We start from the raw sequence: 16116 nt of genomic DNA, 5'->3' as shown, positions 1-16116 counted from the left end.
CACAATAATAATCATTATAACAACGATACGTTCTTCTCTCGCCAAACATAACAAATTACAAACGAGTGTTTTATTTTTTTTAAAAAAAAGGTTTGTTTATTTAAAGAAAAGAATTCATAAACACGATTTTGTAGCACTCCTTAGTACCAAATTTACTTACACTTGGAAAAGCACTTTTTCCAAAACCACGTGAATGCAACAGCGACCTTAGATGAAATTTCAGAGACCCTTTAAAAACTATAGACTACCCCTTCAACATGATACATTCAACGCGTCCTGATGTTAACATGAAAATTTCATGGGTGAATACATACGTGGTCTTTTATAAAAGGAAGGAAATATTTATTTAACGTTGAAAAACTGCGCAGCAAACGCCAGATTTTTATTGATCAGGAAGTGATGACCAATAACGTGACTCCTCTTTATGAATGTGATGTCATCTGACTGACGTCCTTTAATGGTTTCATTTGGAATAATCAACATGAGAGATGTTAATTTTCAGCTATTATATTGTAAAGCAATTTATAATAGTCTTTAGCAGCAGGTTGGGTCCACGGAACAGACTTCTTAAGCGGTTGTGTCGCTTGTATCGGTTTAACAGCAACAGGTGCTTAGGAGAGTTATGCTGTATTCGGGGAGGGTTTGCTTTTGCTATTGTGTAAATATAACGGCTTTTCTGGCTACTGTTATAAAATATTAAAATAAAATATTAAAAATCTGCAATCATAAAAAAAAGAATAAGTAATCACCGTAGCATATTATTTAGAAGTTTTCGATGCGCGTATATGCAGACGTGATTGTAAGTCAGTTTAAGACCTACTAACTACGACTTTGGTGAACGCCTCACAAACCCCGCCTCTCTCGTCCGTGTCTCGCGAACGGCAGGAGTTTAAAGCCTCCGGTGTCATTACGAAAGTCAGTTCATTAGTCAGGTCGACTGTCCACTGAGGAGGACTTGCTCTCAGTTTTCAGTTCAGGTGGACCTTTTTACATCTCCACTAACAGGATGTCTCCGTCCACGTCCCCCCGCTACTTCACGGAGACGGAGGTAGCCCGCCACTGCACCAAGGAGTCCTGCTGGGTGCTGATGGGGACCAGGGTTTACGACGTGACAGCCTTCTTGCGGATGCACCCGGGTGGGGAGGCACTAATACGCAGCCGCTCCGGCAAGGACGTGCGCCAGGCGATGGAGGGACCCCCACACCGGCACTCGGAAAACGCCCGGCGGTGGATGGAGCAGTACTACATCGGGGAACTGAACAGAGACAGCGTCACCGGCGAGGCACAGGTACCTCCCTTCCTCCCTAACTAGCTAGGATGACACCGCTGACCTCAGAGTAAACAACTTAAGAGGAATGAATATATATATATATATATATATATATATATATATATATATATATATAAAACCTTTTTCCCGCATCTTCTGTCGATGTAGTTAAAGATGTGTTAAAGTGATATCTCATTTTTGAACCACACACCTGTTGAAAGGTTAAAGTTTAATATCTTTCTTGTGAACTTAGCTCTGTGGACTTTAGAGTCATAAAAATGTAAATCGATCCCAGATTTCCGTTGTCAACTTTCAGAAGTTTCTCGCATGTTTGTCATTTGGCGTCTTTAAGCCCCCCCCCCCCCCCCCCCCCCCCACAGGCCCTGGCAGGTGAGATCAATATTCCTCACACCTTGTTAAAAAGCTGTCAACAGTCTCACATTATCTACTGTAAGGAGGTTTAGAAGTGTTTATAGACTTCATTTGATTCCAGACCCAGAATTAGGAGAAGGAAACTAGTCCCGGGCTCTTGGAGCAACAGGTGTATAATCCGCTCTCATTTGACTCTATTGGGCGTTTTCCTTCTTAGGTAACGAGGAAAAGGGAACTGGTATTGATCATTGAGGACGGGAGTAAGGTGTTGGTGATGGAAAAGCAATGCTTGTGTAATTCCTAGGTGGAGGAGGGAGGGGCTAACAGGTGACATGAGAGACCTGTGGGGTTTTGGTGAGCTCTGGTGGGTGTGGAGGGGTCAGACCTGTTAATGAATGATTCAAGGCCTGTGCCTGTGTGCGTGTTTCTGAAAGAAGGCGAGAGAAGGAAACTGGTTCGTCTTGTCCCGGGAGAGGGGGGCTGCAGACTGGGGGGAAACATGCCCCCTTCTGTCTCTGTAAAATGAATCCACACCCAGCCAGGTCCTGCAGGTTTCTGTGTTTCTGTGCGTGTGAGGAGGGAGTTTGCATAAATCTCTTGCAGACACAGTTCACATTTACATGGCTTGCCCACTCTCATGTGTGTCCTTGCTTGTTGGTTGCGTCTCTGCACAGAAAGTTTACACAACTGCTCTAACAAAATGCTCTGTGGGACTTTGAGGGTTAGTGACTGATAAGCTGTAAGTACAAAGGAAATTACTTTTGGACCCCTTTGTCTGTCAGCTGTGAGTTCTGCACATGCATGTAGTTGACAATGCATGCATGTGCATTGGGGGTGGGGGGGTGGGGCTGACAAAATGTGGGTGAGGGTGCTATGACTACAAAGGAGTCAGATTGACCCAAAAGATGCCAGACCCTGCCTTTTACTACCACTGGATCCCCACACTATAGAGGCCAAGCGTATGGGTTTTTCCTTTAATTTGTCATTTTTAATGTCTTGTCTTGCTTATGGCTGATGGAGGATCTGCGTGGCAGTTATGTAAACACACATTTTCACACCGTTTCACATGAGCTGTTTGTGATGTTGGTGTTTGTCTCTTGAAGCAACAACAGCAGCTAAGAAAAACAATGTAAAAACGAGTTTTTCAAGACTAAATTGTGCCTCATTTGGATGCAGTTCACGACTGAGGTCAGTGACTGGGTGTATGGAGGACCTGTTTTGACTCATGTCAAAATAATCCGTATTTCATTCGTCTTTTATGTGACAGAAGCCATTTTAACTAATCATGCCCTTCAGGATTGAATTGAATTGATTGATATACCTTTATTAGTCCCACAAGGGGAAATTTCAGATGAGACTTAAACCAGCTTTCTTGGGATTGGCTGTCCCTCACAAACCAAAAGGGTTAAACGGCATGTGGGAGGGGCTTCTGGGTTCAAAGGCAGATTGGCACAATGTCTGCTCTGTACCAGAATGTGTTCTGCACAAGGGCAAACGAGGCTTCTTCCTCCCTTTCACAATAAAAGTCCTTGACTTATAGATCACTGTGCATGTAAACTGTTTACAGAAGTGTATTGAAGCAATTCACAACAATTTCAAGCAAAGTGAGAAGAAATCAAGAGTCAGATGAAACGAAACCTATAGAAACAAGAGAAAAAATATAAAGGGGGGTGGGTACAAAGTTTTAACAACAGCAAGAAGTGTTTGTGTGTGTGTGTGTGTGTGTGTGTGTGTGTGTGTGTGTGTGTGTGTGTGTGTGTGTGTGTGTGTGTGTGTGTGTGTGTGTGTGTGTGTGTGTGTATATATATATATATTAGAGCTGGGCGATAGAACGATAACAATATGTATCGCGATATAACTTTTACTCGATAGAGAAATTAAGCTATCGCGATAGACCTCGCCGCTCTTGTCCTCAAAAAAAAAAAAAAAAAAAAAAAAGGTCAGCCAATCCAAATTAAGTAGCGCAGAGCCGAACCAATCACAGCCGCAGCGTCACGTCGCGTGACTTGTTAGGTACAGCACAAGTGCCAAGCCGCACGTGTGTTTGTTTGGGAAGCAGCCAGCGGGTAATGGAGCCAGCGCGTAATGGAGGAAATGAGTGTGTCGACTAGAAAAATCAACCGAGCGTGACCGAAGAGAAAACAGATGATGGTTCCAATGCCGGAGAGATTGTCAAACGGAAGAGCCATAGAAGTTCCGTAGTGTGAAGGTATTTCGGCTATTTCAAGTCTGACAAAAATAGAGTAGCGTGCACTGTAAATTGTGCCGAAAGCAAGTCTGGAAATACAATAAACTGGTGCATGCGTCACACTGCGCCACGTTATTGTTTCGGTGAAATGAATTTCTACAATACTGTTACTGTTAATTCTACTCTCTGCAGTGTTTAAATGCTTACATATACACACAGTTACTGTCCCTCCACACGTACGACTCGGTTCTGCTTCTGTGCCCCAGCTTTGTTTACTTTTTCCCACCGAGGCTTCTAGACTTCTGATTGGCCAACATTTAGGCACGGTTAGGAATCTAGCGCCACCTGCTGCTTTGGCATGTTCATAGCAGCGTTTTCCTTCATTTCTGCCTTTATGTGTGGACGGGATTATTTTTTAAAACGAAAATGGAAAATCTCCGTTTTCAAAAATACCCGTGTACGTGTGGACGTAGCCTCAGTCTCTGACTGGAAGCGCTAATTCGTCATTCGGCTTTTGTCAGACTAAAGTAACTGTTAAAACTGTTTGAAAAGCTAAGCTATACAACAAGGAGAGATTGAGAATTTCCTTTTAGTTCTCAGTTTATTTGATATTGACAAAAGTTAGTCAGTTTTGTCTGTTCTTCTGTAAAACAAACTAAGATTTATTTTTAGAATTAATATTTTGTTTCTAAGTGGAATTGACAATTTAGTCTGTTTCGTTTGTTCTATTTTGAAACTTAAACGCTTTAGTGGCTGCCTTTTGTGTAGTTTGCAATATTTGCCTTTATTTATCTGAAAAAGTCTCATGTTCCTTAAGTACATCTACCCTGTTGAACTTATTATGGGAAATAAATATTTAAATAAAAACAAGCTGCTGATTATTTCACATTTTACTTGTGAGCAACGGCACATTTAAATCTTACAAATATAGTTATTTGGCTTATATCGTGATAGATATCGTTATCGCCTGAAATGAAAAAAACATATCGTGATATGAAAAAATCTCATATCGCCCAGCTCTAATATATATATATATATATATATATATATATATATATATATATATATATATATATATATATATATATATATATATATATATATATATATATAACTACCGACCAATAACCTGCCTCAGTACTACATGGAAGCTCCTGTCAGGCATCATATCGGCTAAGATGAACAGGCACATGGGTCAATACATGAGCGGGACACAGAAAGGAATTGGCAAGAATACCAGAGGCGCAAAACACCAGCTACTGGTAGACAGAACAATCAGCCGAGACTGCAAGACCAGACTGACCAACCTGTGCACTGCCTGGATTGATTACAAGAAGGCCTATGACTCAATGCCCCACAGCTGGATACTGGAATGCCTAGAATTGTACAAGATCAATGGGACCCTAAGAGCCTTCATCAGGAACTCAATGGGGATGTGGCGTACAACACTAGAGGCCAACTCCAAGCCCATAGCACAAGTCACCATCAAGTGCGGGATCTACCAAGGAGATGCTCTGTCCCCACTGCTGTTCTGCATAGGCCTGAACCCCCTCAGTGAGATCATTAACAAGACTGGCTACGGATACCGACTACGGAACGGAGCAGTTGTCAGCCACCTCCTGTACATGGATGACATCAAGCTGTATGCCAAGAGTGAACGAGACATCGATTCACTGATCCACACTACCAGGCTATACAGCAATGACATTGGAATGTCGTTCGGACTGGAGAAGTGTAGTCGGATGGTATCAAAGAGAGGGAAGGTAGTCAGAACTGAGGGGATTGAACTACCAGAAGGCAACATTGCAGACATAGAGGACAGTTACAAGTACTTGGGGATCCCGCAGGCGAATGGGAACCATGAAGAGGCCGCTAGAAAAGCTGCAACCACCAAGTACCTGCAGAGGGTCAGGCAAGTCCTGAGGAGTCAGCTGAATGGTAAGAACAAGATCCGGGCCATCAACACGTACGCCCTGCCCGTGATCAGGTACCCTGCTGGGGTAATAGGCTGGCCAAAGGAGGAGATAGAAGCCACTGACATAAAGACAAGAAAGCTCCTTACCATGCATGGAGGGTTTCACCCCAAGTCCAGCACCCTGAGGCTGTACGCTAAGCGGAAGGAAGGGGGCCGGGGACTGGTGAGTGTCAGCACCACAGTCCAGGATGAGACAAGGAACATCCAAGAATACATTGGGAAGATGGCCCCAACTGACCGAGTGCTCAGTGAATACCTCAGGCAGCAGAAACCCAAGAAAGAGGAGGGAAACGAGGAACCATCATGGAAGGACAGGCCCCTGCACGGTATGTACCACCGGCAGATAGAGGAGGTGGCTGATATCCAGAAATCCTACCAGTGGCTGGACAAAGCTGGACTGAAAGACAGCACAGAGGCACTAATCATGGCAGCACAAGAACAAGCTCTGAGTACAAGATCCATAGAGGCTGGGGTCTATCACACCAGGCAAGACCCCAGGTGCAGGCTGTGTAAAGATGCCCCAGAGACAATCCAGCACATAACAGCAGGGTGCAAGATGCTAGCAGGCAAGGCATACATGGAACGCCATAACCAAGTGGCCGGCATAGTGTACAGGAACATCTGTGCCGAGTATAACCTGGAAGTCCCGAGGTCAAAATGGGAGATGCCCCCAAGGGTGGTGGAGAATGACCGAGCTAAGATCCTGTGGGACTTCCAGATACAGACGGACAAAATGGTGGTGGCTAACCATAGTGGTGGTAGACAAACAGAAGAAGACGGCCGTAGTGATCGATGTAGCGGTTCCGAATGACAGCAATATCAGGAAGAAGGAACACGAGAAGCTGGAGAAATACCAAGGGCTCAGAGAAGAGCTTGAGAGGATGTGGAGGGTGAAGGTAACGGTGGTCCCCGTGGTAATCGGAGCACTAGGTGCGGTGACTCCCAAGCTAGGCGAGTGGCTCCAGCAGATCCCGGGAACAATATCGGAGATCTCTGTCCAGAAGAGCGCAGTCCTGGGAACAGCTAAGATACTGCGCAGGACCCTCAAGCTCCCAGGCCTCTGGTAGAGGACCCGAGCTTGAAGGATAAACCGCCCGCAGGGGCGTGCTGGGTGTTTTTATATATATATATATATATATATATATATTAGGGGTGCAACGATATTCGTATCGATATTGAACCGTTCGATACAGTGCTTTCGGTTCGGTACGCATATGTATCGAACAATACAACATTTGTAATTTATTTTATCAACTTTCCTTCTGACGATGCTGTCTGTGTTGAACCCAGAAGCCCCTCCCACATGCCGTTTAACCCTTTTGGTTTGTGAGGGACAGCCAATCCCAAGAAAGCTGGTTTCAGTCTCATCTGAAATTTCCCCTTGTGGGACTAATAAAGCGCTCAGTGAATCTGCGTTCGACTACTCCGCCTAGGCTGCACTGTCGAGCGCAGATCCACTGAGCGCTCAACACAGACAGCATAGTCAGAAGGAAGAGCGCAGGGCACCTCCCCCACCCTCATTCAGATCTGGCGTTTGGAATTATTTTGGTTTTCATGTGACGTATGACCCTGAAGGTAAGCGAGTCATGGACTAAAGTAAAACAGTATGTTGGATGTGCCATGCAATGCTCAATTACATGGGTGGGAACTAGTGTGTTAGCGCAGTTAGCTCGTTAACGTGTTGGCCGTCTAGCCCCATGCACGGGGCGATCGGCGGTAGCTCGTTAACGGAGATTTGCCGTGTTGTGGCGTTAAGGTCATTTCAACGAGATTAACCTGAAAGCACTAGTGGGAACACAACGAATATGACTGCACATTTACGCTGACATCATCCTAGTGCAAAGACAAAAACAACAAGCATGCTACTAACTTTAGCCGAGTCATTTAGACAGCTGTTAGCACATGATTCTCCTTATGCTGCTGAGAATATAGCCCAGAAGAAGCGGATAGTATAGCTTTTATTTTGGAAAGAGACATTTCTCTGTAATAAACTCTCTTTTCCAAAGATGAGTGATTCCTCAATCAGATACAGGGCTCGCAAAATCGCTAGCCCGACGTCCTGGGCTAGCGATTTTTTTCAGACGGGCTACCAAAATCTATCTCTTCCCTGCCCGTCGGGCTATTGTAGGAAGGAAAAATATATGTCAATGCTTTTGCATTCTTTCAGAAATGTAGCTGGGTAATTATGTCATTGGCATCGGTGAGCCACTGTCAATATGTGACATATTGAAATCGCGTTTGAATTTGCGCTTGTTTTTTTGCTTTCACTTTGCAATCGTGCGAACTGTGTATAGAGAGCGACAGCACTGATCTGTGAGTGATGATAATTTGCGCACCAATTCCTGTGACATCGTCTTATTAATCATTAGCTTACTAATCGTTAGCTTACTATGCAAACATGACAAGTGAAATCTCCCGCAGCAAGCTTAAACATGTGAGAGGTTGATCGCGCAGAGAATCGCTGAGCTTATGTGAGTGCGTGTGTAAAACCAGCAGAATATATATTTTAGTTCTGCTGAGCCAAATAAGACAGGTCAGGGTGAAGAAGTGACAGCCAAAGAAAAGCTTACCACAAAACGGAGAAGTTATGACAAATGAGACTATAAGGCAAAAAGAAAGTGCAGCTTTATGGTTTCATGGACAAAATAATTTCTGTGGCTGCAATATGACGAGCTAAATAACCAGGGCTGCACATAAGTGGTCCGCAGGTGCGCATTCGCTGTCAAAATAAAAAGCACGCACAAGGGTTAGGGTTAAATTTAAAAACTGTACTTTTGAGTTAAAATATATATTTATAATTTTAATAAATGACAAATTAAAAAGGCATGAACATTTTTTGTATCGAAAAAATATCGAACCGTGACACCAAAGTATCGAACCGAACCGTGAATTTTGTGTATCGTTGCACCCCTAATATACACACACACACACACACACACACACACACACACACGTGTATGCCTTGCCTGCTAGCATCTTGCACCCTGCTGTTATGTGCTGGATTGTCTCTCTAATCATTCATTTAGCAGGAAAAAAAAATCAGGCTTGCTGGGTCAGCTCAGGTCAGATCTTAAAGATATGTGCTCTTAATATCATATAACGCCAAGAGTAGATTATGTTGTCACTAGATTACTTTTCTGAATGATGACTAATTATTGATTTACCATGGGTGTGAAATTCTGAAAGTATGAACACGTAGGTCACATGACAGACCAACTGACTCAACAGGATATTCCAGTCATTTCAGTGAAAGATCACATTTGTATAGTTCGTTCTCTATTCATGGCTGACGAACTGCTCACCCTCTCCCTTCCCAATGAAACTGCTGCGAATGTGTGTGTTTTGTTTTGTTTTTTCTCTTTAATAATTTGCTGATTGGCTGTAACTGGCATTCTCACATCACCAGTGCAGAAACACACTCTGAGACTTTAAAGCAGTTTTAGTTCTTTGTTTTTTGATGGAAACAAATTAATAAATCAACCGTTTAGTGATAAATGTGATATACATTTGTGTGGACTGGAGAGAAAAATCAGTGGAAGTACCACAGTTTGGGCTTCAGACATGAATCTCAATACTGTTATTATTCTTATCAGCTATATTATTAGCCAGAGGTGGGCTTTCTGTGTTTGTGGGAAAATCTGCTTGCAGAAAAAGAGAAACCAAAGTTTAGTGCTAAACTGATTTCGTGCTTATTCCATAACTGTAATAAGAAACAAATAGTCTTCTAAATATTAAGCCACTGTTTTAGATGCCATCTAAAACACTCCCATTAAGACATTTATATTTTTGAGTCATCAGTAAATAAATTAATTGTTCTGCATGTTTGATCCCAGCTTGAGGTCGATGCTCCATAAGAATGCTCCTAGTTTTCTTATTCTAGGAAGAAGCTGTGGAGCAGCGGGTTAACCCCCTGCTAAGTAGAAAGACGTACAGTCTATTCTCTGTCTCAGGGGAGACTGCCTCATAGGAAAACTATAAGACTGCAAGCAAGTCTGTATCTAGAAAGCTGTGAGCTTGTACAGCGTGCTGTTTGAGGAAGCAGCAGTATTTAAGAAAAAAAAAAAGAGATTAGAAGCAACAATTTCGTAGTAGGAAGCATGCATCCTTGAGTGAGAAGGAAGAATCTAATTGTTTTCAATCTCTATTTTTTTTTCTAAACAGTACCTCAGAAACTCAAATGTCAAGATCACCTGAGATTGGCAACATCTCTTGAGTGATAATCTTTCTAAGAACTGCCAGTTAAGAGTTGATCTTCAGATGGTAGATGCTGCACTGCAGTCAGAGCAGGAGGCAGGACTCTCTTTTCCCAGGTGTGTGAATGACAGGTTGTATGTGTATACGCATTTGGGAGGTTTACTATCAAACACTAGGTAATGTTTACACTATCAGCAAATCGAACTGGTTTGTAATAGTTGTTCATTTCTCCTACTGACAAATGGTGTTTTGAAATTACTTTTTTTTTTTTTCCATGATTTAAAAACAAACTAAAACAGGAAGTAGTGCAGTGTCTTCTGAGATCGACTGCTCAGATAATGTGTAACCATAGATAGTTTAACATTAAAGGTGCTAAAAAAAAGGATTTTCGTATACTAAATGATACTAAAGCTCACTGTTGTATTAATAGTACTCATTCGCAACAGTATTGATTTGTTTCAATTTTTTTTTTTTTTTTTAATTTAAATATATACTAGAGGACTGAATCCGAAGTGGACCAGTAAGAAGAGAGCAGAGGCATCTATCACTGTATTCATAACAGCTGAGTTCTTTTTCAATAGGTGTGCATTTTAACCCTCTTTTAAGAGCACTTTAAACCTCTCAAAGGTTGACAGTGCTTTTAACTTCATTCACTTTTGTTTTTTGTTTTTGGTATGACAGATGATCCGTTTATCCACAAAACCTGCTGACACTCACATCAATACTTTTTTTCTTTTTTTTCTTTGTCTTTTAGGCTACTGCAAATTTAGATTTAGAAAATCTAGTCATCTTATTAGACCTGACTCTACACAAATGTTTGACTACGCTGAGAAGTTCTCCTGTTGATTAGTAACTATGCATAACATTGTTTCCATGTTATTAAAGTGAACATGTGATGCATATTTTAAGCTCTGTATTGTTGTTCTTACAGCTCTGTCCTGTTGTTCTTCTAATAGAGTAACGTTGTATGATTCAAATTTCAAAGTAATCCCTCTTTATATTAAACTGGGACTTGTTGAACCTTACCTCTGCCTCCTCCAAAAACATCCTTTTTTTAAAAAAAGAAGAAGAAGCCAACCTCCTTTTGATTGGCTGCTCTTTGTAAACAGAAGGTTTTGAACAGCAGGTGGGTGGGGCTTCTGAGCATGGTCATCACTGTGAGCACATCCTGTGTATCATTTAGAGTGAAAAGTAGAAAAGCTCTCTTAATTGTTTTCATTGATTACTTGCACATATGCTGATATCATTATGTGTGATATCATTTGTGTGCGCATTTGTAGCAGACTTAAGTGAAGTACAGGGTAGAAGCACTACTGCAATTGCATAGCAATTTCTGTTTTGCAAAAATTGTATAAATTCTCCCACTGATTATCCACTTCAGCACTTTCTAGTTCTCTTCATGCATATTTCAGGTCAAGTGAAAACAGAACTGCACATTCATTCCCAGGTGCAACTTTGTTCTGTGACCCTGCCCCTGTTGTCTTGAAGGAACTGAGCCAACACTGCCTATCAGCCTCTGGACAGTATGTGGAAATACCTGGCCCAAAAGTGCTGAACACATTCCATCCATTTTGTGTCATTCAGCTTGTTTGTCGCACTTGTTCTTTCTGTAAACTGCAGACAGAGAACAGAAGCTGGCATGTAAACTCCTCACATGCAGGAAAAAGGAGCTGCATAGTCATGAACTTGAGAGCATAGTAGCTGTATTCTTAAATGTGAATCTCTAATGAGGGGATTGTGTACATGAATGAACAACAGCTGAACAGAGAGTGGCCATATTTAAGATAGCAGTGTTGGAGTACAACAGCCTAGTTATGTACTTTTTGAGTGGGTGATGATGAATATAAAGTATAAACTCAGGTGTGCCATGATGGTGGCTGTTAAGTTTTGTGGACTGAATTCTGGAGGGCGTCCAGTTCGAGCCGGTGGATCGTAGGAATGCAGACCTTCGTGTGCACAGGTCTTTCCCCACTCAATGGCGGGATTGTCTTTTATCAGAGGGCACAGAGAGGAAGACGGAAGGACCTGATCCAAATATTACCTTTTAATATCAGTATTAAAACATGCTAACTGCCACATGTGTGTGGCCTCTAGCTTTCAGAGCAGTGAAATGATTGTTTATTAAAGACTTTGTCCTTCAGAGCAGGTTTTTTGACCTACATTTTCCTTTTCCTTTAAAAAAAACAAACAAACAAAAAAAAAGCCCTCTTCTCCAGGACCTGTGTCATCACTTCTCCCTCCACCAAGCTGTACAAGTGAATTACCTCTTTTACTATTCTTAAGCGCCGCCTTTCCTCTATCGCCATGGTGATACATTACCAGTAACATTGTTGACCTTTGCTGCTATAGGGACTGCAGACGCAGCAATTAGTGCACAGGTGCAGGCCTCAGGTGGCTTACGCCATCACCACAGAAACACCTGAGGAAGGGTGGGGGTCAAGGTGGAGGTGCACTAGGTGGATGGTCAGAGGGGAACAGAACAAACATATGCCTGAAAGATTAAGGTAAAGGTCCCACAGGAGTGACACCGAAGCCTGCCAGCAGTCTTTTCTCTTATTGATTCATTTCACCACAGCATTCCTTAAATATTAATTTGTGTTCATGCACACTGGTCTCAGGGTACGTGGTTGCCCTTAACAACTTACAATTTTTAGTAGTTTTATCCCCAAGTACACTGACCTTAAAAATAATGTCCTTTTTCATCCTCCACAACTTAGGTTAAGGGTTTAGGGCAGTCTCTGTCAGCTTTTGTCATAAAACAAGACACCCCCCCCACCCCCCCCCCCCCCAAGAAAAAAAAAAAAAAAAGAAAAACCCAAAAAACTTTGTGGAGCCACAAAGTGCGTCCAAGCCTTTCTAATTAAGGTGATGCAGATTATCAATTATAAATGAAGCCGTCAACATTACTAATAAAAGCTTTTCATTGTAACTGTGTGAGTTCTTTCTTCTGAAATATATATTTATATTTGTTAAACAAATACCACAACATGGAGGGGAAAACCTGCTGTTTTATTTGTCGTGATTAGCTGAGAGGCATTAGTCATTAAAATTCCTTCCACCCCACCTCTTTCTCTAGCTTTACACAATGATAAAAGCACTCTTTCCAGCATGTAGGCCTTGATGGGGCTATGTGTGTGTATACAGATTTCGTGGATGCAGCAGGTTGACTAATAGCTCAGGGGGAGAGCCCAACACATTGACACACATGCATATGCTCAGAGGTGTGTTGTTTCAGAAAAACAAACAGTTAAAGGTGTGGGAGAAACAGACAAGACTTTCAGACACACCCAGAGAAGGTGCAGGAGATGAAAAGGCCTGAAGAACTTTGCAGTATCGTCTTTAGGGAGCGAAAGTGTTATTAAAGGGGGAGACTTTGTGTGCAGTACAACGTGGCTGCTCATCAGGTTAAGGTCTCTAGACAAACTTTTGTCTCTGGGGAATGCTGTGAAATGAGTGCGACATCTTAGTGTCTGGTGAAAAGAGTTGGCTCACAGCAGTACACAGTGGGAGCAAGAGATAAATGTGTCAGATATCTGGGGAATTTGCTCCTGCCTTTTGGATTTGGGTCTTGCTTATGGTCACAATATATTATACACCACAGGCTGGAAACCAGAGTAAACATACGGGAGAAAGCTGTTAGGCTTTTGGTCCAGGGAGAGTATAGGTATTAATAAGAGGTGTGGTCATTAAAGTCCTGGAATTTTCTTGTGCACCTCTGTAATGGGTTATGTGCAGCTGCTGTTTTTCTTTTTCTTTTTTTTTCCTTCAGATTACTCTCTACACTCTGTTCTGAACAGTTTTCTCTCGTGTTTTTGTGATTGACACACGAGCGTGTCAAATCAACAGCTAAACACTTGAAGTCAAAGAGAGCCAAATCTGGGTAGTTGGGTGAGAGGTGAGGTTTCGGTGTGCTGTGTGACAGTTGTGAAACTATAACATGCACTACACTTCAGTTAGGGTTGTTTTTTTTGTTTTTTGGTTTTTTTTCCCGTATTACAGATGGGTTTTGATATTACAGAGACTCCTGGGGTAAAATGTACAGGACACTGCTTCATGATTTGCTGGTGGGGTGTAAATGACAGTCATGCTACTGGCTGAACTTCTGCTAATTCCTCCTCTCAAAACTGCTGTTTGGTTTGTATTCAAATACTTGTTTTCTTCATCACCACCACAGTCATGTGACACCCAGCCTCGTCTGACACAATAATTAATGTCAGCTCTCTGCAGAAGTTTGAGCTCTGCGATAAAGATACAAAGGAAGTGGTCAGAATTCTGTAGCGTAATTCTCAAATAGCAATATCTGGATGCAATCCAGATATTTATTTCACACTGTGGCTTAGCATGCCCATATGGAAAAGATATATATATATAAATCTTATAAAGTTTGTATCTGTCTTGTGTGAGACTTGTATGAAAAGCATATAAGAGTGAAAACAGATATAAGATCCCTTGAAAATTTATATAATGAAACTTGTATGTTTTGGATACTTACTAAAACAATGTATGAAAGTAATGAGAAAGTGGCCACTTTCATGAGTAATCACATATAAGTTTTTACTATCTCTTTTCCATATGGGTGCTCACACAAACAGCATGCTCACACAAAGAGAATACCAATGTAAAAATAACATTATTTGGGGGGGCAGCATGTATATTTGATATTGGTTTGATTGGCTTGATCGGCATCTCTTAAAAAGTGACGTAGCTCTAGTAAAATAGATTTGAATGTTAGTAAAGCTGAAATCTAATTAATAATAATACATTATTTATAGGCGCCTTTCAGACCCTCAAGGTCACCTTACAGTAGCACGTAAACAATACCATAAAAAACATTAAATTTAGACATAAACGGTCATAAAAGTATAAAAGCAAATATAAAAACTGAGCAAGGTAAAAATGGCCTAATCAGGTGTATGCAATTCTAAACAGATGGGTTTTGAGTAGTGATTTAAAAGTGGTGAGACAGTGTGTGGTCCGTAGAGCAAGTGGAAGTGCATTCCAAAGTCTCGGGGCAGAACAACTAAAGGCTCTGAGTCCCGTGGTAGTCAGGCGAGCAGGTGGAACTGACAGAAGGGAAGCTGAAGAAGAGCGGAGTGTATGAAGGGGCGAGTATGTATGGAGAAGATTGGATAGATATGGAGGATCAAAGTTATGAAGCGCTTTGAAAGTGAGAAGCAGGATCTTGAAATTGACATGGAGGTGAATTGGAAGCCAATGGAGCTGTTTAAGAACAGGTGTTATATGTTCAGTGGATCTAGTTCTGGAAATAATACGAGCAGCTGTATTTTGAACCAACTGCAGTTTATGGAGGGATTTATGAGGTAAACCATAGAGAAGAGAATTACATTAATCTAGACAAGATGTGACAAGAGCATTGACAAGTATGGTGGTACTGTGTGGTGTGAGTGAGGGACGAAGACGGTTAATATTATGGAGATGAAAGTAGGAAGACAGAGTGATATTATTTATGTGCTGTGAAGGACAGAGTGCTATCGAGAATGACACCAAGACTCTTAACCTGAGGGGAGGGTGTGACAACAGAGTTAAATGGTAAATGGCCTGTATTTATATAGCGCTTTACTAGTCCTTAAGAACCCCAAAGCGCTTTACATATCCAGTCATCCACCCATTCACACACACATTCACACACTGGTGATGACAAGCTACATTGTAGCCACAGCCACCCTGGGGCGCACTGACAGAGGCGAGGCTGCCGGACACTGGCGCCACCGGGCCCTCTGACCACCACCACTTCACCAGTAGGCAACGGGTGAAGTGTCTTGCTCAAGGACACAACGACCGAGACTGTCCAAGCCGGGGCTCGAACCGGTTACAAGGCGAACTCCCAACTCTTGAGCCACGATCGCCCACAAAACTGAGTTATCAATGGATAACGAAAGACTGGTTGGAACTGTAGTCAGTTTTGATCTGGTGCCTATTAAAATTAATTCTGCCATTAAGTTTAAGAAAGTTGGGAGTAAACCAGACCTTGATTTCACTTAAACAGTCAGAAATGGATGTGGGTGGGAGAGTAGCTGTGGGTTTGGAGGATAGGTAGAGCTGAGTGTCATCTGCATAGCAGTGAAACTGGATGTTATGCTTCCTAAAAATATTACT

At 42.1% G+C, this 16116-nt stretch overlaps 1 protein-coding gene across 1 annotated transcript in view; it reads left to right on the top strand.

Annotated features, from left to right (window-relative positions):
- Positions 1–861: 861 nt before the first annotated feature.
- fa2h (fatty acid 2-hydroxylase) overlaps positions 862–16116 on the top strand; it is a 41188-nt gene continuing 25933 nt past the window's right edge. The window contains exon 1 of the mRNA XM_085280490.1: positions 862–1288. Coding sequence (XP_085136616.1) covers positions 1007–1288 — 282 coding nt within the window. The 5' untranslated portion in view covers positions 862–1006. The remainder of the gene's footprint in view (positions 1289–16116) is intronic.

Source organism: Mchenga conophoros, linkage group LG7 (assembly GCF_057382185.1).
Source record: "Mchenga conophoros isolate Kocher_MC1m ecotype Shallow Benthic linkage group LG7, M_conophoros_male_GT1.1, whole genome shotgun sequence".
Taxonomy (NCBI): Eukaryota; Metazoa; Chordata; class Actinopteri; order Cichliformes; family Cichlidae; genus Mchenga; species Mchenga conophoros.
This window is presented reverse-complemented; position numbering and strand designations above follow the sequence as displayed.